Source organism: Lutzomyia longipalpis, chromosome 4, assembly GCF_024334085.1.
Source record: "Lutzomyia longipalpis isolate SR_M1_2022 chromosome 4, ASM2433408v1".
Taxonomy (NCBI): domain Eukaryota; kingdom Metazoa; phylum Arthropoda; class Insecta; order Diptera; family Psychodidae; genus Lutzomyia; species Lutzomyia longipalpis.
Window position 1 is genome coordinate 178,107 of NC_074710.1, and position 26,843 is coordinate 204,949.

A 26,843-nucleotide genomic window follows, 5' to 3' on the forward strand; every position below is an offset into this window, starting at 1 on the left:
TATTGCAGTGTGGTGGATACCTACAGAAAAAAAAATGAAGTAGAAGCGTTGAAAATCAGTTCCAATCAATCCGTGCAAAATTGATAAATCATTGAGTTAAATGTTTGCGAAAATAATTTTGTTCATGGAGTAGCAAGTAAAAAAAAAATAAAATTTCTGTTATTGCATTAAAAAGTGTGACAAAATGAGCGAGATGATAAATTATATTTGTGTGGAATATGCTGGGATTGGATATGAAATCTCTGTGCATTGCGTGATATGGGTTGAAATGGTCTACCCCCAAAACACCCACATATATCGGGGATGTGTGGGTGTGATGCAATTTATTGATAAACCAATGGTGATTATATGACACGATTAATGTCAATTACATCACCAGTGGATTAATGTGATTATCAACGGTGTCGGTTTGGTGCGCGCATTCAAATGCAGTTGAGTGGATTTTCCCATTTTGCCATTCGCACGTTGTTGGGGGTGATGGTGGTGGTTGGCTTTTATTGTTATCCGCATGCCCCGTCCCGGACACGATTTCACCGTCAACACCCAAAATTTGCAGTCTCTCCCACCCATTATCCCACTTTGCCAGCACATCCCATGGTGCATACAAATAACAAGAGAATTTTCACCATTTGATATACCAAAATGCAGAGTTAACCCATTTGTGCACCGAGAAGCTACACCTGATTATGGTTTTATAATAAATAAACTGAAACATCACTGCAAGCGCTAAGATGCTCAATTTATTAATTAATTGACCGGCGAGTTTGGTTTTCCAACTGAACTTTCAACGTTTATTAATTAAGTTAAAATTTAAAGAAAAAAATTAGTTAGAATCCTTTTAAAATTGATATTACAAAGAAGAGGTGTTATTTTTTCTAATTCAACGGATTCTTTAAAAGACATTTAAAGAAACTCTGAGATTACCTAAATTACATTAATAGCCATTGTATTCTAATTAACAGGTTTCTATACAATGTCTTTATGCAATAATAACATTTGATCTTTTTTCTCAGGTTTGACGTCCTTCTTTGAACGTTTAGCGCTCTTTTCCTGGAATTTCACATTCTTGTGCAAATTCTTAACCTTTTTTCCTGGATATTTGACGTTTTTCTGATCTTTGATATTTCTATTTTAACGTTTGACGTCCCCTTAAGGAACTTAATTTAAAAAAAAAGTTTTTTTGAACGTAAGAGAATTTTTCTTAAAGTTCTTAGCCTCGAATATTTATTGACATCTAAATTAAAACCTAAATTACCTATTATCCTTTATTGTTACGACACTAAAATGGGTTAAAAATGCACTGTGGAGTGTTTATGCAATGGTATAGGGCCCAATTTCCAATGAATTTTGTCATATATAGCCATGTGTGTGGTGCGTTGCGGGGGTGGTGGTATGGAATTGGGAAATTGGCGACATTTTGGCTGCATCAAAATTGCAGTTGCAGTCAAATAAATTGTCCACCCATATTACGCACTCATAGCACTGATTATTAGCTACCTACGTATATGCATTGGGTTGGGGGGAGTGTACGAGAGGGATGTATTAAAATTACCATGTTGGTGGAACATTTTGTGCAATATACAGCTCATGAATGATCATAATTAATAATTCGATGAATTAGCGCATTGGATAAATAAAATGACTACAACGGATTTTCACAAATAATTTGCCCTATACATGTTGGTTCATTTAGCGGGAGGGTTGCAATGGGAAAAGCATAATTGGTAGATTCTCACCATTTAAAAAATATAAGCACACCCCCTTCTCATCCTTTCCCATATGGTGATAATTTCACTTTGCACCCCGATATCATTGAGAACAAAAACTAATATTAGATACATACAACGACAAGTTTTTATGGGAAAAAAAGAACTTGCGGAATGATCATCTCTTGTTATGTTAAAAATTCATTTTCTTCTCTAATGGGAGAATATAAGTAATGCAACAGAGTGGCAGGGATTGAGTGGATGAAATTAAATAAGTATTCGCAATAAATTTAACAGTGAAAATCCTTGAGACATCTCCTTGGGTTGTGCGCTTTTCATTTTCTCCCGCCTTCAAGAGTAATATATGTATGTATATAGAAAAGTGGCTCCCCATAAATTCCACCAATGCGACACATTTATACCATCTTTAGCAGTCGCCCACGCGATGAAAAGAAAAAAATATATATCCCGCGGATTTCAATAAATTTTCATCAGGAAGACGTTGGTTTTGTGGAGGAATTTTTGTGATGTTTGAAAAACAAATCAAGAGGAATTTTAGCTGAAATTATGCAATGAAATGACATTATTTCTCTTTTGCCAAAAAAAAAACGCCTCAAATTTTAAAAATTTATTTAAGAAAAAATATTTCAAGTAATAAAATGTTTAACAGAAGTTAAGTTGTGGTAAATTCTTTTAAAGGATGGTGATCATTTGAAAAGAATTTTATGATTAAAAATTAGATAAATAAATTTTCCATGTTTAACATTAAACGAATCTCATCTGATGGGATTCTATTGTACCACCAGCAAAGATTGCAAAAAGAAAAATCATGACAAGGTAGATAAATGAAGATATTCCATATAGCTCCAACGACCCATACTAACTTCTTCCGAGTGGGGAAAAACAGGGATAGTGGGGAAAAGTGAGTGAGAGATAGTACTGGATTTTCTTTCACCCCATCCCATACAAAAAAAAGAAGAAGAAAATGTTCTGGAAAACACTTACGTGATTAATTCAGGGTAGTCGCATATCTATTTGTCAGAGAATGGTGGTCATGTGTTGTGGGTGGGAGGGGGTGACTAAACCTATAAAGGTACAATATTCTTTTCAGGCTGCCAGAAAATGGTCCTCACATTCAACAAAAAAAGTGATTTTCGGTGTCAATTCAGGAATGATTTCTTCGCTTTTTTTTTAGTGGAGGGTTGAGGCGTGTGCTGATGGCACGTGGAGGCTCTCTGGTGCATCTGTGTTGTATATACATACATATATCATGTTATATTGCAAGATCTCGCGTACGCGCCCAATTTACCATCAAACAATGATCAACAACATAAAACCGGGGGATAATAAATGGTTAAAGTACTTGAGAATTGCACTTGCTCGTCCTCGACACATTAAACATTTGGGTACCACACTCTCTTGACGAGGGTGATTGTTCACTTGATTGCCGACTGTGTGTGGTGGGTTTGGGACAATTGCAAGAGGGTTCTTATTTCAATGAAAATTTTCATTTGCAAAGTGTGGGAAATTTTTTTTTGATCATTATGAGAAAAATAAACCCAATGAATATTTTGATTGAGTCAACAAGTACTCAATTGTGATTGAATTCATCAGAATGATCAAACATTGATCAATATTTGAGAAATCAATTGAGTCTGTTAATTAATCAAATCAATATTATTAGCTGTGCATTGATCAATCGCACGTAAAATGAGATTGTAAAATGTGACCTATCATTAATTCAAAATTGAGCAAACCCTGTTTAGTTTATTTATGATCAAAAATTGATTGACTTAAAATTGACTCAATATAGAGTCACTCTAGCTTCACATAGAGAATCAATTATTGAGCAATAAAATTTGACTTGAGATTGATCAATCCACGGTCAATAATATTAATTAATTGATTGGTTATTTCAATTATTGTTCAATCTTCGTTCAATGTGGTTAATTAAATTATGATTGAGCACTTGTTGGCTTAATCAATATATTTATTGTGAATATTTATTTCAACAGCGCATAATTTTCAATGTTTTTTATTGAAATTTACATTGAATTTCCTTGAAAATTGCATTACCTCTTCACCTTCAATGATTTGTTCATCCATTCCCACATGATCTCGCCCAATACTGCGATTGGTCCTCTTTTGTGCAGCAGCACTAGGCAAGGCAGACGACGGGCGCGTGTCGCATCACGTGTACTGGTGCCGGTGGGTGATCTCATCCCCGCAAATGGATGAGTATAAGGATACAGATGAATATGTAATTGAATTTGAATGGGATGTCGTTTGTTTTTGTCCGCCACTTGACTCATCAATTTTTGCCATCTTCACCGGATCATTTCACGACTTTACACACGAGATTACATCGCATTTCAGGGTCAATTCTCATGCCTCTTTCCTCTATATATAATTTTACGTGTGTGTGTATTTTGGGGGTGAGTCAGAGAATCGTATCGAATTTCCCGGAGAATCAACATGAGAAATCTCTGTGAGATGCGGAAAAAAATTCTCCAGTCACGTCTTATTAACTTTTCCTCTGTTTTTGGAAGGTTGGGCAGGGATGGGGGAGGTTTAGTTTGGATTGAGAGTTCGGTGAGGGGGGACGAGTATATCCCCCATGAGTGAGGCAAGAGCATTGTATAGAGAGACAGAAAGTTTTCTGGGATTGCTCTTGGTATGAGCATCGAGTTAATTTGATGGGAAATTTTCTCAAGACTTTGATTGCTGACCACCCAAAATCTTTTATACTTCCTCTAGCAACATCATGACTCCCCACAGTTATCTCCACTCACCTCCCATTTCTTAAGGGTTTCAAAATGAGCAGCAACCAGTCCTCTGATTTGATGGTCATGTGTACCGCAGGCATCGTCAACACAAGCAACTCAACTGATTGTCCAACCCCGTCTTTCCCTTCTTTCCCTTTTCGAAAAAGGATGTGGCACAGAAAGAACAATGTGTGGTGTGGCACAAGAAATGAGTGGAAATTGAATGAAATGGGAATGAAAATAATATACATTAAGAGGCGCATAATGAAAGCAATTTCCTTAATTATCGCGTCACATACTCGCAGATCGTGGGCATTTGCTAGATTGCTGGGAGAAAAGGAAGGGTCCGTCTGGTGTTGCTATTTTATGTGGAAAATCCACGCACATATGCACATATGTACTCAGAACAACAATGTGATTTTTGCCAAAAATAATTAAGAAATGAATTCACCCTGATGTAAACGTTAAGAATTCCAAATGATTAACGTCTTTTCTTTTAAGGTGTGAAAATTCTCTTCTAACATTTAATGCTTCTTTTATACAAATTAACCTTTATTTTAACGTTTGATTTTTTTAAAATCCTATTTAATTTAATTTTTTTTTTAAATTATTTCTTCTAAACTTTCAGATCTTTTAAGATGTTTTTCCAAACACTCTTGTTCTAGCTACGTCACTGTTGAAATTCCCTCAGCAGGCAAATCTCACAGAGCAAGCCATCAACAAAAGAGATTGAAAGTTGTTTGTTGGATAACACATGGCTATGTGGCAAGAAAAATTAGGGACAAAGATTTTTCCTCAAGTTATCTTCCTCTATGGTTAATCCTGCTTGATGTTTGATCTCCTTGAAAAAAAAATTCCAAATCTGTTACTAAATAAGAATATATTGATTTTTTTTAAATAAAATTTTCACACAAAATATATATTCGTGTGATGTGGTTTTCTTTTGAAAAAAAAAACCAAGAGGAAAATGTGATTGAGAGGCATACCGACGACAAATTGATACAATTTAATTTTCTGTGATTTTTTTTTATGTCAAACCACTCCGCTGGAAAATCCTTCTCTCTCTCTTTCTAGTTTCCCAGCCATTTCCATTTTGGGTTTCTTTTTTTTCCACCACCACCCCCAATGCGAGCTTCCACACACAATTCCGAGCAATTATTTATTCAGCTCTGATAAATCAACATGGACTTTTAGTCTTTTCGTTATCTGGCTCCTTCATGCGCTCCCCTGCCGCGTCTCCAACACCCCAGAGGGATTTTTTGGTGTCTCTGTATGTGTGTGTTCTGTGAGTGCTGGCTGAAGTACATTCCTAGGATATGTGTGATGCTCCCCAAAAAGGACGCCGCATCCTTTCTTTCCTCTTTCTCCTGATGTGACTTCCTGTGAGAGAGAGAGAATAATTTTCTCTGTGGTGGTGTACTATGTATAGAATATAGGAGGATAAGCACTTCTGTGTCTCACAGAAAATTCAACATTTTCCCTCGCCTCCCCCCCCCCCCATATATTCTCCATTCCTTTTCACCGAATTTCCACCCACAATTGAGTTTTTCGAGGTGTATTTGTGATAGAGAAATCTTCCTTATTTGGTACTTTCTCGCAACTTTAAATTTTTACCTAAATGTTCAAAATGAATTCTCTACACTTCTTGTAATTAATAATGAATTCTTTTATTTTTATTTTTTTTTATTTTGGCGCTACGTCCCATATAGGAACAGGGCCGGCCGCCCTATATGATGTTGTTGTTCTCCTTGCGGAGAAGTAGTGGGAGGCCTTGCTAGATACTACCACGTGTGGGCCATTTTACAGATAGGAGTGTATCAATCTCCTGATCCAACCGGTCAACGTGATCTAATTGCACGTTGGCGGATGGGGCGCGTTGCCGGGTTCTGTATTCGAACCGGCGACCTTTGGATGCGCACTCAAGCGCTCTATCCACTGCACCCCAGGCCCACGAATTCTTTTATTTATTTATGTTTAAATCTTTTGTGGCAAAGTAAGTATTTTTCTACGATATTTCAGAGAAAAAAATCCCAAAATAATAATGATTTTGAGACACCTTAGGGAGTTTATTAAAATGTCTGACAAGACCAAACCGCTGAACCGATTTTCAAAAATTTACTATTTTTGGAAAGGTGTAAAATGTACTTTTCCAAAATAGGCAAAGTTTTGAAAAACGGTCAATCTCAGTCAGAGATATAGTCACTTAAAATTGAACTGAGAAATACGTAATTTTTCTTTACCGGAAACTTTTTGAGGGTAGTGTAAAAAAAACGGAAATTCTTACTTTACCTATTGTATGTATTTTTCGCATTTGTCTACATCACATCTTTCAATATAATCGCGTAATCTTTCCACCCCTTTGGATGGCTCTGCGTGAAATAACCTAACGGTGTATCTGTGAGCTCTCTCATGGCAGCAAATGAATGCGAGAAAGGGGATGAAAATATCCCTGGAAGGGATGAGGTGACTCATTAGTTCTTCAAACATTGGAGGACAGTTTGATGTTTCCTCCTCCCCGCATCCACCTCGCCATGGTTCATTTTGACAAGAAGTTTCTTCTCTCACCCCGACCCACCTTGCGCAAAATCAAACTCCCCGATATATTCATAATAAATCCTCTAAGAGGTATCTACTCCATAACCAATTTTTATATACGCGATTGTGTCACTGGAAAAATTATTAAATACATACCTACACTGCAAAAAAAATGGGGTAGGGGCTCTTCTGTCGTTATATAGATCCCCTACTGTTCTTTTAATTAAAGCTTCCTGCAGCCATCGTGCTTTTGGGCTAGAAAAGTTTTTTTTTTACCTAAATATTTACAACTTTATTACTTTGAAACCACCGTAAAAATCCTAAAATATGTTTTGATGAGTTAGATATTATTAAAGAAAAATCAGTCTAATAAGGGGCCTAATTCAGCGACCAAGAAATCTTTGAAATTCGCTTGAAATCTTGAAATTTCTGTACAAAATTCAAAGATTTCAAGGGTTTCTTGGTCGCTGAATAAGGCCCAAGATCTGAAAATAAAATAAACTATAAGGCTCAGAAACAACTCTTGGTTACCTTTAGGTATCACCCGTATCACCATCCCCCAGGGGCACAGTTATAGACAGATCCCTAAACATCCTACTCCTTATTTTTCATTAGAGGTCAAATAAAATTATTTTCGGGATAAAATGTTAAAAAAAAATGTAAAAAAAATAAGAGTTTTTACCGTAAGAAGCGTCACTCGTTCAACAAACAATAGACTTCCTTGAACAAATCTTGGCGGCTACAACCCTGTAATCTTTCATTATAACCCATGCTAAGAAAAAATTATTAATATCAGAATTTATTTTGTACTCAAATGAAGATTTTCCTTCTAGATCCTACAACCACTTGAAAAAAAATGCTTAGAAATAAAATAAAAAACATTTTTAATGATTTTTATCACTTTCTCATCATTTTATTGAAATTTATAGCCAATGACAATGAAAATTATGACTTTAAACACTTAACAAATAATAGGTAGGTAGGTTATTATAAGCCCGAAACGTCATTTATGGAGATTTTTCTTTACATTATGCTCTTTACGTAGGTACAATGTTGATTTTCTCTTTAACTTTTTTTTAAAAGAAATTCTTTAAAATTGATGCGTTGTGTAAGATTAAGAAAAAAAAAATCTATGGAATGAAGTGCATTTTTGCATGTAAAAAAAAACAAACTAATAATTTCCAACTCTTTTTTTTGTGTGTGGAAGAAAAAGAAGAGCTAATTTGTACTACTCAAATTACAGACTATATTTTCTTGAATTTATTTTTTCTCTTAACATGTCGATTTTCCCACCTTTCTTGCCACGCTTGTGTGCTTTGAGAGAATGAAGGGGGGGGGCAAAGGTATATGTATGTACAGAAAAGGACTAAAACAATCAGAGGGATGAATTTCTCACAAGAGTGGGAAACTTATGAGTGCTATTTTCTTCCTCGACATTGATGAATTTATCTCTGAGAGACGCGCGCAAAAAGCACGATTGAGGGTATGAGGGGGGAGGGGAGGGGGGCGAGAATTTTGCGAGACACTTCTTACACCGATGTGTGTGTGTGTGCAAAAGGTGCCTATATAAAGGGGGACACGGTGGTGGTATCCATTGCTCTCTGCCGAGGGAAAGCTATAATATTTTTTTTCTCACTGTGTGTTATATTTAACTATTTTCTATATGTACGATTTTTCATCATTTATCAATGTTTTTTTCATCTTCAATCTTCTTTTTTTTTCTTCCTATTTTCTATACCACCCACATACTCTTAATCTAAGAGACCCCAAACTAAATGTTGGTACAACTTTTAGTGTTAAGAGTCTATGTCTTGGCTAAATTCAATATTTTCTATTTACATTTTTTTTTTAAATTTGTATATTAAAGAAAATTAAATTTTTTTTGTTATTTAAAAAACTTCGCAATGAACTGGTTATCGCATTTTTTTTAGTGAACGCGCGCGCAAAACACAACTCTGGAACATTTTAATAATAATACATTGAATGTGTGTCTTTTTGCTAAAAAAAAATTCACTCTCTTATTTTTAAGAGAATAAATCGCTCTTGAAATTATCCCTCTATTTTTGCTCTTACAAAAAAATAGTTAATTTATTTACACAAAAAAAATCTCTTCATCATCATTATTCTTTGAGATTGCATTCTTTTCACGATTTTCTTCATCGACATTTTAGAACTTTCTTTTTCTTTCTTTCTTATTTAACATCATACTATTTATATATTTAGAATGAAGATTAAATTGAACATTGAATTTTATATTATAAAAAAAAAGAAAATAATAAATTCTATTACTGTGTACGCTAAAAACTTTTTTTTTAACACCTGTGTGCTTTCATGGGTTTTGTGAAAGTTTTTCTTTTTTTTTTTTTTTAATATATTTTGTTATTGATTTTTTTTAACTTAATAATCGATCAATAAAAAAAATGAAAAGCGTCATAGCGATACATATTTGGAGGATGATTTACTTTACTTCCGCCGTTGTTGCTTCTGGGGTTGGTTGACTACTATTTGTGGGCTCTGCCTGGGGGATTTTATCGCGTTCTCGTTCCCTGCCGGGTCTAAAGGCCTCCAAGAGAGCCTCCACCCGACTATCGGTGGGATTCCAGCGGGAAAATCCCGCGTTGTTCTGCAACCAGAACACCATTGTACCGTGTACGCTTTTTACATTCACTTTTGATCTGTAGATGAGAAAGAGTAATAATATAGAAAAAAAAATTTAATTGATTCTGCAGAGGATCAGTCAGCAGCAAAGCCCAAAGTCTACGTAAGGCTGAGTGTTTTCTGCCTCATTAGAATAAGCAGCATTTGACTAATATTTAAATGAAATTCTAACTAATATACGTTTCTTTTCTTTAATCAGTAAACAACAATTCTCTAAACCTCTAGCCCTTCGGTGTACGCCCCTGATCCCAAGATTAATATTATTTGCTTACTTTTCCAAGACATGTTGATAGCCATGCCGGTATTCATGTTCCATCCCCAATACCATCACTTGTCGCCTCTTGTAGTGACTCTCATCAATACGGGAGAAACACTGTAGCGGTGGTTCCTTCCACTCTGGCAGGAACACAATGAAGCTGGCAAAGTGAACCCATTACACGTTAAAATTTTATTATCGTCCTAACTTGAATTAATGGAGAAACTAACCTCAGTGGTTCCGAGGATTCTGTGAGGAGTTTATCAATGTGCTGAAGAGTAGCATCAATGAGCTCCTCACAGTAGGGCGGGTGAACCTGGAAGGAACCCGAGATTGGTTTAAAGTCCAAGAAAGGTCTGAAAGACAAAACAAATGAAAAAAAATACATTAATTTATTTAAAACAAAAAAAAAGAAATTATCCCGCATCCCTTACCCTCTGGATCCAAAATAGGTATCTGTGTCACTGAAAGCGGAGCAATACTGCCGGAAATAGCAGTTTAGCGGACTGGCGAAGCACTCAAATGTCACACCAAAGTGTCTATTGAGACACTCAAAAACAGTCACGGGAAGTGAAGCCTGCGTCAGCTCTGCCTCCTGGCTAGCTGGCGATGTATTGCACAGAAAAGTCTGATAGCGCTTGAGGACACAAAAGACACGTCCGATAAATAATTCGAACTTTTTGTCATCGTAGCAACTAAAGCGATATAATTGCTCCTAAAAGAAAAAAAGTTGAAGAAAATATTAACTTAAACTCCCATTTATTAAAAAAAAAAAGAAAGTTAGAAACTTACTAGCTTCTGGAGGTGTGTGTGGTTAATATATTGGGTATCTGGTTGCGATTGACTTGTTTGTGAATACTTAATAACCATATGATCCCGATCTTGGATGTACTCAACTACTGGCATACGCGGTGATGGGATCATAAACTGCACGGGATAGCACCACACTTTACGTGCAATTGGTGGTGGATGTGGCACAAGTGGTGGCTCATGGATACCACTTTCAGACAGTAGTTGCACATGTCGCTCCCGGATACGTCGTACGTGCTCCACGGAGATGTGATAGACCTTCTTGCACAGTGTCTCAACACTCTCACGTACCGTCTCCACGAGATGTGGCTCACATTGACGCTTTAAATGCGCCAATCTATCTTGGAAATCCTCATAGCTGGCCCCAACTGTTCGTCTCAGCCACTGGAACGTTTCTTCAGCATTCCACTTTACCACTTTTTTACTCACAGCTGGTGCTGAACGACTCTCAATGATATTCTTTGCTGCCTCCGCATATTGCGACAGCTGCTTCCGGGCAGCTCCCGTGAAGATGGGCTTAACAATTTTTATCGGGATATCATTCATGATCTCTCGAAACATAGATGGGGATACTTCGGGGAAACACTGCGATGGTAAGAGTGGATCAATGCCACGATCTATGCTTTTACGTTCCATTAGCCAGCGATTGAAGGAATCCTTCGGGGCTCTGTAAAATATGTATACTTATAGTGCATAAAGGCACAACCAAAGCTTCTTGTAAGAAAACGGTTTTCGTTGTTTTTTCTCACTTGCTCCTTGTCAAATTGTATTGCGCTTTCACTGTCAAACAAGAAATGCAATTTTCCTTCATTTACCCCAAATTAGGGACCTACCTGATATTTTCCCTTCGCTGACACAGATCCTCATACGTTCGTATGAGTTTCATTGTGTACGTGGAGCGCATTAGTTCAATTTCCGGATGAGGGTGTAGAAGTGTCGTAGGCGATCGCTCGAGTATAATGACATTCGTGGCAATCTCAAGATCCCACGGGCCAGCCAGGACGAACTTCTTAAGCGGTGGTTGCCCACCAGCTTGGGTGACTTCCTCTGATGAACGCCGTTTGAGATGCGCATTCCCAGGGGGTGCATTGCAAATGCCCAGGGGATCAGTTACCGGATCAAATGTCCCGTGGGGCCGTGCAAAGTTTGGTGGTTCCCAGAGACTTTCATTTGTGACTTTATTCCAAAAATACGGGCGATTCTCGCGCTTTGACCAGAACTTTCGCCATCCCTGTGCAATGAGATCCGGATGGAGTTCTTCCGTGTACACGGGTGATGCCAATGGTGCCCCTTGGGGTGTATGTGCTACCGCTTCAGGTGACGGAGAGGTCACTGAGAGTTTTGTGGGTGTTGCTGGGGGTGACGTGAGTTCCGTAACTTGGGGTACAGGGGGTGCAGTAACAATAGGGGGTGCTGCTGCAGCAGCTCCAGTTAGTTGATCCCACGCAGATGGTCCTGGTGTGACAACGGGTGTCGTTTCCTTGCTCAAATCATTCATTTTCCCCAAAACCTGAAGTTATTGAATTTTTTCTCTTATATTTATTTTTATATTTAGAAATATATATTTTTTAAACATTATTATTTTCCTCATTTTCCTATATGAAACATGTAGTAGGCTAATTTTATTCTCTCTCTATTTTCCAATTGAACTCGTGACGTCATCAACACAAAAACTGTGATGTAAATAAAATGGCCATGGTGCCCCCTGTGCGCCATAGTTGGCGTAGGGGCCACCCGGATTGATGGCACTTCCGCGATGTTATGATGGGGAAAAAAGTGAAATGAAAAGGCGCGTGCTGAGACAAAAGCAGGTGGGAAAGGCATCATGGAAATATCCAGCACCAGACTCGCCCATTCAGGCCGGCAGCTTGAGCGCGACTGAATGGATGATGCCTCAGTGCTTGATGTTTGGATGCAAAAAGGCATAAAAAAAAGAAGACGTACAATTTGAGCATCTCAGGCGAGTCCGTGGACTTCCCTCACAGTAACCACACGGTGTAGTGGCCGGGAGACAAGTTCACCAAGTTGTGGTGACCCGTGACACGTCCGTGAACACTCTTTGTATCACTTTGTGCACGAGATGCAACTTTTTCCCACTATTTTTCAATATTTTTCTTCACCGTGGAAAAAAAGGTGCCACCGCCATTTGCAAAATTTGTTGTCTGCTAGCTGTTCTTTTTGCCGCATCGTGGCGCTCGCGTTGCTCTTACTTATGTTCCACCGCGACATCTTGCGGACAATCTGTGTGGAACGTAAGTTTTTTTTTATGGATGGCAATATTTTTTTCATTGAAAAATAAGTGAAGAAAAAATCTAATGATTTTCAGTAAAAGGTGGAAAAAGAGTTGATTAGAGAGAGAGAGTGTGTTGCTATGAAGATCAATAGTTACCTGAGGGCAATTGCCCATACGAAGGATCGAACACTTTTCCGGTACTTTCTTCTAGTTGCTCTCCGGATTGCTTTGGTTTTTATACCACAAACAGGCTACATTCATCCGGATGAGTTCTTTCAAGCATTGGAACCAATGGCAGGGGATGAATTTCATCTGGAGGTGGTGAGGACATGGGAGTTCAATGCCACATTCCCAATTCGGAGTGTCGTTGTGCCATTTGGGATCATTAAATTGCCCTTTAATATCTTCAAATTCATCAATGGCTATACCATCTACTTCCTGGGTGTGAATCTCATCTCCAGCTACGCACTTCTCGTATTCCCGCGTTTCTGCATGTGTTTGCTGTCCTTTGTGTGTGACTACAGCATGTTCCGGATTTGCCGTGTATATGGGCTGAGGCATGAGATGAGACTCCTCATGCTGGGTAGTTCATACGTGATGCTTGTCTTTGGTACACGTACATTCAGCAATACAGTGGAAATGATCCTGGTGGCTATTCTTCTGTGCCTCGTCTCTGAATGCATGCTCCTCTCAAATACTGTAATCAAACAGACAGAGATCCTATACGATAAATACCAGGAAGCCACGAAGATTGTGGAAAAGGTGAAAATTTTCAAGCTAAAAAGTGCCCTACCGGCTCATAGTTTCAACCGTTGCTTCCTGATTGCTTCCTTGTGCGTTGTGGGTGTCTTCAATAGGCCAACATTCCTGTTCTTCGGCATGCCAATTGTCTTCTTCTGGCTTCTCCGTGGTCTTGGGACGAAAACCATCACATTCCTGGATTTTAATGTTCGCGTGGGGCTCTTTGTTCTTTCTGCCGTACCTGCCTTGCTTCTGTGCACCCTTGTGGATTCTCTCTACTTTGGCTACTTAACGTTGGAGGAAGTTGAAAAGCTGGATATTGGAATTAACAATTTTGTCTTTACACCCCTCAACTTTATTCGCTACAACATCAATCCCAGCAATACAGCTCTACATGGGATTCATCCATGGTACCTTCACGTTCTCGTCAACATTCCCCTGCTCTTCAATGTCTTGGGCATCGTGGCAATCACTTCTGCTATTGTCTTTCTTTTCCGGTAATTATTTAATTTAATTTTCCATTTTTTTTTAAAGTTAAATTGTTACAAATCTCTTGCAGATTCTCCCGTGGGGAATATTCATCCCTGCCACGAGCACAATCAATTGTTGGACTTATGACGGTAGCCTGTGTAACCCCAACTATCCTCTTGTCCCTAATTAATCACCAAGAACCACGATTCCTCATCCCTGTCCTCCTACCCATTGTTCTTCTTCATGCTCCAAAGTTTCACAGCGGATTCTTCTATGAAAATCCCTTCCGGCTGCGTAATGCCCTCACGGAATTCATCTATGAGAAATTTCTCTCTGTTGAGGCGTCCAAGAGGTACCTCAAAGTATGGTACATTGCTAACATTGTGTGCACCCTCTTCTTTGGCTTCCTCCACCAAGGAGGTGTTATCCAACTAACCAATCATATTGCACGCGAAATAGACACCCGCGGGAATGATGTGAATATCCATTTGGTGACAAGTCACATCTATAGTGTCCCCATGAGTATTCTCCGTATACCAAGTAGCAAACTTCTCTACACAAATCCCTACAATGGGCAGAAATTCAAGCGAGAAAAGAGATTTTTCCTCTACGAATACGGTGGCATGGAGATGCGAATGCTGTACAAGAGACTGAAGCTCATTCTGGATGTGAATGAATTGAAGCTTGTGGGACGAAAGCAAAAGTACGCACTATTCCTGGCTATCCCATCAAGTCTCACGGATGATCTCAATATGGCCTTCTACGGGAGCAACAGTACTCTAATGCAACATAAGCAAGTTAGAGTTTTCTACCCGCATCTATCCACGGAAGCCATGCCCAGTGCATTCAGGCGACATCCGTGTGAGGTAAATACGGATTTTTTTGAGATTGACGACACTTGTAGTGCCTTTGACAAGGATGACGCGTACTCCGTGGATACGATACTCAGGCAGTTCTCATCTGTTGTCCATCAATTTGGTTTGGTACTCTATCGAATTGAGGTCAGCCGGAAAAAAGTCTAAATAAATTGAAAAGTAGAAGTAATGAGCGATAAAATCATTCTAGTCCACAGAAAAAAAAAACAATAAATTACTTAAAAGAGACTTATGCTAAAATTATGAGAACAAATAATTCTAAAAAAAATAGCATGAAAATTAACTTAAAAAAGAACAATTCTTTACATACTACAGAAAATCATTTAATTGTTTTTTTTTTTCGTCATAATGCTGAAGATTTGATTGAGAGAATTCATGAAAAATATTTCTTTTTTTTTTTTTTAATGCAAAACTCAACCAAAAATACTGAATTGAAAAAAAAAAGATCGAACGCCTTGAAGTAACATTGAAAATTCATAATGTGAGGTTGTCCAAAAGAAATTTCCATTTAATCTTAAATTACAATATTATCTAACTCTGCGTGATTCTTCTCCGGCTGTGTGTATATTACATAAATTGTGCCCGTGGTTGAATAAAATCGGCATAAATTTCTCTGCGCTTATCTGCAGTCGCTCGACTTTTTTTTCTTTGCTTCATACTCTTCGTCTTTTAATGTCACCATCAAATGCAACTAAAACATGTCGCAATGGTCCAGCCTAAACTAAATCTACAATTCCGATTTTTTTTCTTATTAAATTTATTTTAAAACTTTTTCTTGTCTTTCTCACCACCACGAATTTTGTGAGAAAGTGCACACGTTTCTTTGAAATTTCCTTTTGCAACATTATTTTCATCGCAAAGACTCACGAGATTGCATTTTTTTTGCACAAATTTTGACCACATTCAACACATTCAACGATGCTTTAGGCCATAATTAACAAATAATTTTGAATTAAAAAGAATCAACGAAGATGACGAAGATTTAAGAGGAAAGGAGAAGCCTGAACAAGAGACCTTGAGAGATTTCTTTCGTCTAGCAATGCAGTAGAATCAGCAAGATAAATTGAACCAATTCCATGCACCTCTTTGCCTCACAAAAGCCCAAAGATAGAACTTCTATTAAGGAAAAAAAAAGTCAAATGATTGACAATTTAATTGTGAATTATTTGTAGCTAAATAAATAAATAATTTAAGTGAAGATATATAATAAAAATTTTTATCGAAAGAAAGCTGTTTTTTCTACCTTGAATCTCAATGCGACACGTCGTTTTTCTTATTTTTATCTCGCAAGAAATTTTTGCTTTTTATCGAAATTAAATTGGATTGTATTTTTTCATTATACTTTTTTTTTAATATTTTTCAAGGGCGTAGACAGAAATCTATTAATTGGGGGTGGTTTTTTTTATAAATCAATATTTTGATTCAAAAAATCCTAAAATAGCTAAAATGAATTTAAAAAAAGAAAAACGTATTAAGTAGTGATTAAAATTAATAAATATATTAACGGCTATTTGTATGAAATTAGCAGCTTTTATTTTGAAGTTTCTAACGTTTGACATTTTGTTTCTAACGATTGACGTTTATTTTCTAACTTTTGACCTTGTTTGACAGCGTTTGACCTTTTTTTTTCTACCATTTGAAAGCATAGGAATCTTACCTTATTCTTCATAATTTTTTAAAACTAGATACCTGCATTTTGTTGATGATTTTCATAATTTTGACTTTTCACAGAAAACTGTTACGTAAAGCAGACTTTGGGAGCTCAGCGTTGCATCAAAATCAAAGAAAATGGTGCAGCAATCTTAAGAGATGAAACATGGATGCATTGATTATTGAGAAAATTCATAAATCAACAATTTATTGGGTAAGTTGCGTAATTTTTTTTTTACATTAAATCATTATGCTTTATTCTTTGAAAACAAACATCAACATGTGGACAATGTGAATTAATTAATTGAGAGCACATTTTGGAGCTTTTATTGGTGCATCAATAACACGCACATAAAAATTACTTTTCAATAGAGAAGGTAATCCAGGTTGAGTCACAAAAGAGTTGAAGCGCTAAAAGTTGATCCTCTAAAGTGATTTGAATTAAGAAAAATGATGGGTTTGAAGTTTTTCTCACGCATTTACAGAAATAAAAATTTTTCACCCAAAAACACGTTGTGAAATGATCGCGATCGCGCGCGACCTTTTGGCCAATTGCAGTTGCTCTGTGGCGTGTTTAAAAAAAAAGAAAAAATGTTTCATTGATCATATTGCAAAAGACACAGAGTGGTGATCAAATTGGGCTTTTCTGCATTATATGGGTTTAAAGAAATAGATGAGAGTGGATGATGGAAAATGAAAAAGAAAAAAAAGTGATCCAATTATCACCAATTGGATGCAAAAGTTGTCTCAAGTTTTGGAGGTGCGCGCGCGCGAGATTGTCGAAGAAGTTGACTTCGTGGTTTATTTGAATTTTTTTCTTTCGTGAAACAAAAAGAGGGGGCACGGCTTACCCTTCTGGCAAAGACATTGTGGTTGCTGTATAAAAAGGAAGGTGATCACCACAGAAGGCATCATTCGCTTCGAAACCGTTCAAGCTTAAATTTCCCTACACAAACCAACAAATATACCAAAAAATCTCAACAATGGCATTCAAGGTTAGTGATGGATAAAATTTTGTGATTAAGTGAAATAAGTGAATAATTTTTGTGATTTTCTTATGTGTTTTTTGCTCTTGCAGTTGGTTGCTTTCCTCGCCACCCTCGCTGTTGTGCGTGCTGGGCTCATTGATGCCCCTGGACATCTCGCCTACACCGGTGGACATCATGGTGTCCATGCTTACAGCCATTCCCTGCCAGCTGTGCATTCCGTGCACGCTGCTCCCGTTGTGCACGCCGCCCCAGTTGTGCACGCCGCTCCCCTTGCCTATGCTGCCCACTCCTATGCTCCCGATCACCTTGCCTATGGTGCCCAGCACCACACCGTCCTCCGTTCCCACCACGGTACAGCTGCCGTCTATGGCAAGACTGTTGCCTCCCCCTACTCCCACGTCTCTAAGTACGTGAGCCGCGTGGACACCCCACATGCCGTTGTTGCCCATCACGCACCAGCTGTTGTTGCCCACCACGCTCCAGCTGTTGTTGCTCACCACGCTCCTGCCGTTGTTGCCCACAGCGCTCCAGCCCTCTACAGCCATGCCCACCACACCCCATCCCTCTATGCTGCTCATGCTGGACACCATGCCTATGCTTATGCTGCACCACATGCCGTGCACTACTCCCCAGCTCACGCTGTGTCACATGCCAGCTTCCACGGTCTTGGTGCTCAGTATGCCTGGTAAATTCCTGATGCCAAATTTAAACATTGTGCCTGAATGAGAACGACCTCATGACCATCCCTGTATTTATTTTTTAAAACATGAAATAAATATTATACAGTTGAGAATTTAAAAAAAAATCTTTCTTTTCTTATATTATTGGAGTTTTGAAGAGCGAAGAATTCATATTTTTGAACTTTGTTGTCTTCAATTTCAATGAGAAATCTATTTATTGGATTTGCAACTTTCAACAAGAAATCAATTGAGATCCAGCACAAAAAAAAACAACAACATAAAAGTTCAAAAAATAAATATGACCCCGTTCCCAAATTTAAATCTTATGCTAAAGGTATAAATTAACATTTTAAAATTATACGTAATTTATTACACACATGAAAAACCCGTTGAAGAAAATTATAATGTATTTTTCTTATTTAATAAATAAGAGCCAAGGGGTTAACATCTGGATAAATAATATTCCAAATTTTTTCAAAAAATTCCAAAATGATGTGTCGAATATTTGGATTGTTTTCAAACGAATAATCTGAATATTAACAAAGATTTACAAGAGATTGATGAATATTCTTCACTAAATATTCGGAATATTTGGGAAAAATTAATAATTTATTTGAATAAGTCTACATATTTACTTAATGAAATAGACAAAAAAAATTAAAAACGTATTAAGCTTATAAAATTTTCTGATAAAAATGTAGAAAAAATATTAAAAATAATTTAGAAATATTCGGTAAACATTTCCAAATATTTGCCAGATAAACACCTCTTTGATCATATTTAAATATTCCAAGCCCTTTGTAAAATTTAACTATTGGAGTGTGTAAGAGAAGTTCTTTGCAGTTTAATTCGCGTCGAAAACTTCTTAAATTTATTCTGAAGATCATAGATCATTTTTAAATTAAATATATGCGTATACATAATTTATGCGCTATTTACATACGTTGCTGAGGCAAAGACACCACATAAGTTTTCTCGATAAAATCTGTCTATTACGAAAAAGTGCCTGAATCTGTGAATGAGTTGACATTACATACATACATAGTTTATATATAATACATCCGCTAAAAGCTTAAGTAGCAAAATAATAAATAATGAAAGAAACAACAAAAAACAGATCAAGCGACAATAAATTGAGCTATAATTTGCCTAAAAGATGCAAAACACGTACGAAATTGTGAGTCGTTGCACGGGGAAGGTGCAAGATCTCTTTAGCGATAGAGGATCGTTATGTGATTTATTTGCGCAATATTAGGAATGTTGTGCAAAGTCGGGTCACACATTGATTGAACTCCAGTGGGAAGAGAAGGGAGATAGGTACATAAAATAACTCTTAAACATTATAATTTAGGATTTATTTACTTTTCAAGTGCTCACAGCGGTAGCACACCATTCATTGTAAGAAATGATTGTAAACAAAAATTGGCAATTTTGTGTGCAGTCTCTCTTTTCCTCTTAATTTTTATCGATCGATGACCGATGAAATGGAAAGTTATTTTTGTTGGTGCACCATCCACATTCTCGCGCGTTTTAACTTCTTTTTTTATAGAGCAATCACTTGGTCTTGAAACACTTGATTTGCGCGCGTAAAAGAGATCAGTGGTGCAGAGGCGCGGTTAATGAACATCACACACTACGATGACGAAGGAAAGAAAGGTCATCGAGTTTTCGGCACAAGAAATTTATTCAATTCTTCTCATTCAAGAGAATTGGTGATATAATTTCCATCATGTCATTTTATACACTTCTTTTTGTGCGTGAGTGAGGGTTTATGTTGCCACAACACAATTCAGGTCACACCGCGAAGAAAACGATCACATGTTGATCTTTTAAAGGCACTTTGTGTACCCTCCTCCGGGTGCGGAGGCAATAAAGGTCTTTTACTTTTGACAAATATTTCTTTTTTTCTTTTCAATTCATTCATTTATTTATCTTTATTCTTTGTTCTGCAAAAAGATCTTGTAAGATCGCGAGATCTTCTATAAATTTGTAGAGAAAAAATCAGCAACATCCTTTTATTATTGATATTAATTGATTGAGTTACCAAAAGAAAAGCCATAGAAGAATACATAAAAAAAATGAATGCCATACTGCTGAATCTCAAACATAATGTGATACAATTAAATAACTCATAGAATATTCAGCATTTATTCAAATGACTAATTTTCATTGAAATGCCGAAAGAGTGATGGAAAAATTCAAATTACGCAAAAGACATGCAAAAGAGTTGATGTAAAAGTGTTTTAGATCGTATTTATTTATCGAAATAAAAAGTCGTCCAATATATAAAACATTCGGAGGTCGCACTCATCGAGGTTTTAAATCAAAATCTCCGCACTGCGATCGTCATCTGAGAAGATGACAAAGAACTGAGTTGGTGGGACCCTACAAAGATGTAAAATATGGAATTTTTTTTGATAGCTTTTTGATTTACATTTCTGAATGGTACCATGAATCACCAATTTGACCTGTCAATATCATCCACATCGTTGCGTCTGTAAGAATAAAATGAAAGAATATTAAATGTGATATGCCTATGTACGTACAATGTACATTCCTCGTTTCTATTACATTGTGACATTTCGAGGGCTCAGATTTCCCTCTTCTTCAGCTTATGTTACAAAATCTTTTAGAACGAGGAACTCACAATAAATTACAGACAATTCTTACAAAAATTATATTATATTTCAGGAATTTATTGTTGAGTTTCTAGTTATAAAATACTCTTGCAGGTCTGAAGAAGAGAGATATCCAAACTCTCGAAATGTCGTAATAGAATAAGTAATTGAGAATATGGGAACAATTCAATTTATTTTTTAAACTAGAGGCTTTTTCGTGTCTCATTCATTCAAAATTATTCCACAAAACAAAACAAATTAAGGCGAAGAACTAAATTTAAAATTAATTAATTTTTTTCTCTTCTTTCCCTTCTTTCTTATCTCCTTATCAAAAACTCTTTCTATGCCAATACATTTTATAATAATTTATAATCTCACTACGTGGAAATTTGTAAGAAAATGGCGCAAAGGGTTATCTCTTGTGGTTTACCTTGTCAATGCCCCCCAATTGCTCTGCTCCGAGATAATCTGGATGTCCGAGGGAGCACTAAAAGTATAACCAAATTGGTGTGTATATGAGAAAGGTGCAAGTCAGGGTCAAAAGTTAAATCAAAACATATTTATTGTTTTTTTTTGTATGTATAGATGGTAATATCAAAGAACTACCCATACTGATGGCTATTTGTATGTCTCAACTTCCTGGCCTTCCTGAGACGTCTGAATATATTTATCAGGGACATATTGAGTGGTGTTATGATGGCCCATAAGAGAATGCAACAGAAAGTTGCGAACCAGAGGCCATTTAATGGGTCTATAAGGTGATAACAGAAAAAATCTCGATTCGCTGCAAAGATCGCAAAGAGAGGTGAACAAGAAATTTCTTGTGAGTTGAGGGTAGTTAAAATATTCTTCTTGGTAGATTCCAGATGATTTTTGAGTCTGTTGGAGTAGAGTCAAAATTACAAGATTAGAAAATAATATTCATTCAGCTTGTAATTTATTAAATTTTACCTCATTCTATAGGCATCTGTATGTTTTTTGCAAACATCTGAAGCTTCTTCGTTGATGACTTCCTGAGAAGCTTTCAGTAAGTTCAAAGAATGATTTAGTTGCTTCTGCCAGGGATCTTTTTGCAACTCAAGGGCAGTTAGGAGGTATAGAAGTTCTGCTCGTAGTTGCTCCAGAAACTGCATTACACTAACCTCGAGACGCTTAGCACGACTTCCCAGTGTTGTCATCCTCGATGATGTTGCAACATCTCGAATCTGTTGATTTATTTTTTCTTAATATCTTGTTAAGCTTCTTGTTAAAAAAAAAGCTTGGTTGATTGCAACTCATACGACCCACTTATTGTTCCATGCCAATTAATTATGAGTGCAAGATGGTATCACAAGTCTTTCCACCTGGTCATGTTGATTTCATATGTATATAGGAGGTTCATATGTACGAAAAAACATTTTTTTGTTCATCTCACAGAGACAGTTAAACTCATTTTGTGCAATAATTGCATATAAATCCTCTCGTGTAATTTTAATGAAAACTACATTCTATTGAATGAAATATAATACGAATGAAGTATTATACAATCAATTAGTAAATTTAATTAAAGCCAATAACTTAAATTAAAAAAAATTACTTAAATTCTTTCAGCAAAATATTTATTCTTTTTAAAAAAAATCTGGTAATATTATCCAATAAACAAATTTTGTTGATTGCAGTTTAACATATAGTTTGATGGATTTATGATTAAAACTATCATATTTGCAATGGATAACGAGGTCAGACTTTTACAGAGGCGTAGCTAGGGAGTGTATTTGGGTCTCTAAATACCCCCTAAAATCTTGGGAAAATCTAGCTTTTCTTTACGAATTAAAAAAAAATCACATTCCTCCCATTCACTTCTATTTTGAAGATAATTAAATTTACTCTCATTGTAGGAAATATATTGTAATAAAATCCCCTGCATTTAGGTCATTTAAGTAAACCTCTATATACTTAACTCTAAATCAATAAATTTTACCTGCAGCGACACACGTTGCATTTGGTCGATGAAAATTTTCAAATCCCTCTCGGGAGTTGCCTGACTAAGCTGCAGGCGGTACCTGGTAAGATTTACGTGTGATTCATTGGTGATAACATGAAGAATTTGCCCAAGGGATGATGTGAGTGTGAGAAAATCTCCTTCAGTGGCCGTGATTGTCTCCACAGCCTCTGCCAGTGTGGAATAATTGTCCAATGATAGTATTTTACTGACTCCCAAGATACTGTCCAGTTGAAATGTGTCGTATGTGGAGGCATTTTGTCCACATTTCCCAATAGCTTCGGCTAATGTTGTGGTGATTGTGGTATTTTTGCGAGCAACATGGTTCAATGTATCCCCAATGATACCAATTTGGGGTTCTGTGGCCAATAGAAGTCCCGGCTTATTGAGAAGTCGTTCCATAAGGGTGTAATTGGAGGAGTCAGCAAGAGATTTACATATGAAAACCTCTCCATGACCACCAAGGAGTAGCATCATCACACCGAAGAAGGATAGTGAAAAGCTACATATCGCCGTTAAGGATGTACCACCTAAAAGTGCTACTCCTGCCTTCTCCTCAGCTTCACAGCACGTGCAACTTAGTGAGGAGCAGATTAGGAGAGTAACAAGTAATGCCGTGATTGAGCAGCATAGCCCAAAGATCCACAGCAATCGTCCTGCGATCTGCATTTCATCGAATACAGGAACAATTCTTGTCCACAAGTGATCCACCTCATCAACGAGATTACGTGCAATGTAGCCGGATTCTCGTCGAAACCACTGATCAGCTTCACGAATTTCCATGAGATTCTTTTCCACGACACTTCTGGCATTTTCGGTCTCTTCAAAGATTTTCAGTGGATATCCAAAAAAATTTGCCCTAACAGATGCAACTTCCTGCGATAGATTCAACCATCGACTGTCCAATTCCACCTCTCCAAGGCTCATCATGCGCAACAAGGCAGGATCACGCTGAAGATCATAAAGAGTTTTAAGGAATCCACTCTCATCAAAACCCTGAAGCCGGAGGGTATCGCATAGTGGTCGATCTCTAGATAGGCACTGTTGCTGAAGGATCGACAGCTGAAATTGAAGATCTTCAACGCGTGTTGCAGCATCAGATGAAACAATAATGGCCCTTGAGACACTCTTCTGTAGCATATGGACCCTTCGAAGTAGCTCAAGATTTAATGCACAGAGATTGAGTAGTGCATCGAGAGCCAATTCAATGCCGGATTGTTGGGCAATTTCTTGTCGTATCGGTTCCCCCAACAGAGTATCTATGTGAGCCAAATCAAACTTTATAGTGTCAGTTGAATTCAAAAGAGCTACGTGAGTTTGGTAGGTGATTTGACTGCAATGACATACGCAACAATTGAATGATTTGGATTAAATTTTTCCTGCATTTTAAAAGATCACCTAAATGTATCCTTGATGAACATTTCGGCATCCTGCAATGAAATCCGCACCAATGATGGTGCCTTCTCAAAAGTTGTGGCTGCATGTTCATTAGTTATGAACATTGTAACAATACAAGCAAGAAGAAGTGATAGAAGGCAATGAAGGATCCCAACTAGTATTCGTTTCCGGTAGTTCAGATCATTCTCAAGGGATTCATCGATTGTCATTAGTGCAATTCTCGGTGATGGGGTGGTTGCACCTTCAACCATTGAGGAAGCTATTGTTGTATCGTCTGATTCCGTCTGTGAATTACATGAGGACACTGAAGAAGGCTTCCTATCGCAACTCCAAATCATGAGAATGCTCATTGGGATTAAGGCAACCAAGAAGAATACTCCCATCAAACAGATAAATCCAGATTCAACCTTAAGTGCCTACAAAATTTAATTTTTTGTACACTAAAAAAAATCAGTTTCCTCACTGTTTATTTTATTACCTCAAAAATCAATTCGGGAAGAGTTGTTTGAGCACGAATAGCATCACGGAAGAGTTCTACAACACAAGAGACTAACACAAAAAAAAAGAAATCACTTTAAGGGAACAGGTGCCAGAGACAATATCAAGAACTTACCCACAGGCAATTCATGTGGTGTGATGAATGAGAGAAATGTGGCCAAAAATGTGAAACGGAAAGCCCCTTCATGGAGTTCCAGGGTTGAAATGGCATAGGAACCTGTTGGTTTTGCTTCCGGTGTGTCATTCCCCTCAAAATCATCCAGAAATGCCGTTGAAGAATCCTTAAGAATGGTCCATCCTGAAGTGTTCTGCATCTGTGAGTGAAATACTTTGCTAAGTTCGATTTAGTGCATTTCTTAAATCACTAAAAAAAATCATTTAAAAATACACTTAACAAGCCAACAAAAAGTCCTTCCAATTGAAAAAAAAAATTCTTTGTTTCTTGCAAAGGATAACAAAAAATTATTCTCAACCCAATGTGCGTTTAAGTAGCAAACAAAGGCATTGACACGAGGTGTGCTCCCGTAAAGCTCTTTTTTATCGTTTTACCTTCTCTTTGCACCTCAATTGGCGAAGCTGTGTATGTCAAGACCCTCATAAAATCGCAACTTTTGCCATAGGAAATTTTACGAGCACTTCTTTCACTTTCCTTTATGTCCTGGCAATGTTGCGGGGGGTGGGGGGTGCCTTGAAATCACTTTGTCTCGTCACAATAAAGCACAAAAAAAATCACAAAAGGTGGATGTGGGTGAATGTTTCTCAATCAATGAATTAATTTCACTTTCACAGCACAAAATTCGATGTCTTTTTTCTCATCCTTCTTTCCTATTCATTTCCTTTTTTTATTGCAAATTTATTGCAGAAGTTTTTTCATTGGTAGTCAAAGAATCCGCGTGTATTGTATGTTGGATAGTGGAAGAATATTGAAATGTTGAGGGAAAAAAAAGAAAAAGGTAAAAGAGGGTCACACGGTTGTGAATTGTGCTAGTGGGAAGACATACAAAAAAAATGCATTTCTATGGTGTCCCTCGTGGTTAAAGAAAAATTTTGCATTAATTTTCATGCTTTAACTTTCCACTAGGCGCCTCCATCGCATGTAAAAGGGGAAGACCCCACGTTGCTTTCCCCTGATGACTCTTTTCCCATAAAGTTTGCGCATGAACTCATTGGTTTTCCCTCCAAAATTTCTTTGCAGTATTTTAAAGAGAATCTTTGGAAGGGAAATTTTCACTGAAATTCGAGAAAATCCGGAAAATCTTCTGATAAAATTATTTGAGAGTGTTTTCAATTGAATTTTCATGAAAATCAAGATTTATTTTTCACTTAATGACTAATTAAAAAAGCCGGTATTCCAGACACTTCATATGGGGAAAAGCCACGCAGGACATGGAAAACCCATGATGATGATGATGATGACTGATGATGCTTGTCGCTCCAATGCAAGAGATCTAACAAGGCAAGAGAGCATCTTCAGTCGTCGTCTGGTCGCGACTCTGAACGGTCGAATCCTGCAAAAAGGACTCGTCGACAGTTATAAGAAAAATTAATTCACAAAGTTTTCTTTTTTGTATTGTTACTTCTTTACAAAAATCTATGCTCTGTGTGCCAGTGTTATATGTGGAAAATTAAAAAAAAATATATGTGCATAAAAATTCATCAGGAGGTACATACTTTTGGTTAAAAAAAAATATTTTTCTTTCAAAATAGAAAATTCCCCAGTTTTTCTTCCCGTAAGCTTTTGTAATTTCCGGTGCAATTTAGTATATAGCGCGCAGCAAATCCCATTCCTCATTTCTGCGGGCGTCTTTGCGACAAATTTAATAAACTTTGCATTTGAGGCATTTGACGTGACGGCGAGAGGAAATTCAATTTTGTGATAAATAATTATCCTAGCAGTAAATTGCATCACATGCAACTTGTGTGTGGCCTTAATTTAATATAAACAGCGCTTCACAATTAAATTGCACAACTATTAGAAG

At 37.1% G+C, this 26,843-nt stretch overlaps 5 protein-coding genes across 8 annotated transcripts in view; 3 read left to right on the forward strand and 2 right to left on the reverse strand.

Annotated features, from left to right (window-relative positions):
- Positions 1 to 26,843, forward strand: part of LOC129794585 (trace amine-associated receptor 1) — a 115,371-nt gene that overhangs the window by 56,371 nt on the left and 32,157 nt on the right. For 3 of the 4 annotated variants that reach the window (XM_055835371.1, XM_055835372.1, XM_055835374.1), the window contains one exon: positions 16,782 to 16,914. The gene's annotated coding sequence lies outside the window, so the exon portion shown is untranslated. Of the gene's footprint in view, positions 1 to 16,781; positions 16,915 to 26,336; positions 26,528 to 26,843 lie in introns of those variants that run through there. The other variant, XM_055835373.1, reaches the window with a different exon arrangement.
- On the reverse strand, positions 9,067 to 12,892 carry LOC129794582 (mRNA (2'-O-methyladenosine-N(6)-)-methyltransferase). Its single transcript, XM_055835363.1, has 7 exons — positions 12,675 to 12,892; positions 11,564 to 12,240; positions 10,713 to 11,397; positions 10,355 to 10,635; positions 10,151 to 10,276; positions 9,937 to 10,080; positions 9,067 to 9,681 (listed from the first exon to the last, which is right to left on the reverse strand). Exons 2-7 carry the CDS (start codon positions 12,226 to 12,228, stop codon positions 9,465 to 9,467), a joined length of 2,118 nt encoding a protein of 705 aa, XP_055691338.1. The 5' UTR covers positions 12,229 to 12,240; positions 12,675 to 12,892; the 3' UTR covers positions 9,067 to 9,464.
- Positions 12,960 to 16,279, forward strand: LOC129794583 (GPI mannosyltransferase 4). The gene is made up of 2 exons (XM_055835364.1): positions 12,960 to 14,201; positions 14,264 to 16,279. The coding sequence occupies exons 1-2, from the start codon at positions 13,102 to 13,104 to the stop codon at positions 15,195 to 15,197; spliced, it is 2,034 nt and encodes a 677-aa protein (XP_055691339.1). The 5' UTR covers positions 12,960 to 13,101; the 3' UTR covers positions 15,198 to 16,279.
- LOC129794596 (larval/pupal cuticle protein H1C-like) lies at positions 17,447 to 18,494 on the forward strand. The gene is made up of 2 exons (XM_055835387.1): positions 17,447 to 17,695; positions 17,779 to 18,494. The coding sequence occupies exons 1-2, from the start codon at positions 17,684 to 17,686 to the stop codon at positions 18,376 to 18,378; spliced, it is 612 nt and encodes a 203-aa protein (XP_055691362.1). The 5' UTR covers positions 17,447 to 17,683; the 3' UTR covers positions 18,379 to 18,494.
- LOC129794574 (prominin-1-A) lies at positions 20,603 to 25,835 on the reverse strand. Its single transcript, XM_055835328.1, has 10 exons — positions 25,414 to 25,835; positions 24,980 to 25,178; positions 24,845 to 24,915; positions 24,367 to 24,782; positions 22,948 to 24,301; positions 21,939 to 22,192; positions 21,594 to 21,866; positions 21,418 to 21,474; positions 20,838 to 20,864; positions 20,603 to 20,754 (listed from the first exon to the last, which is right to left on the reverse strand). Exons 2-10 carry the CDS (start codon positions 25,176 to 25,178, stop codon positions 20,688 to 20,690), a joined length of 2,718 nt encoding a protein of 905 aa, XP_055691303.1. The 5' UTR covers positions 25,414 to 25,835; the 3' UTR covers positions 20,603 to 20,687.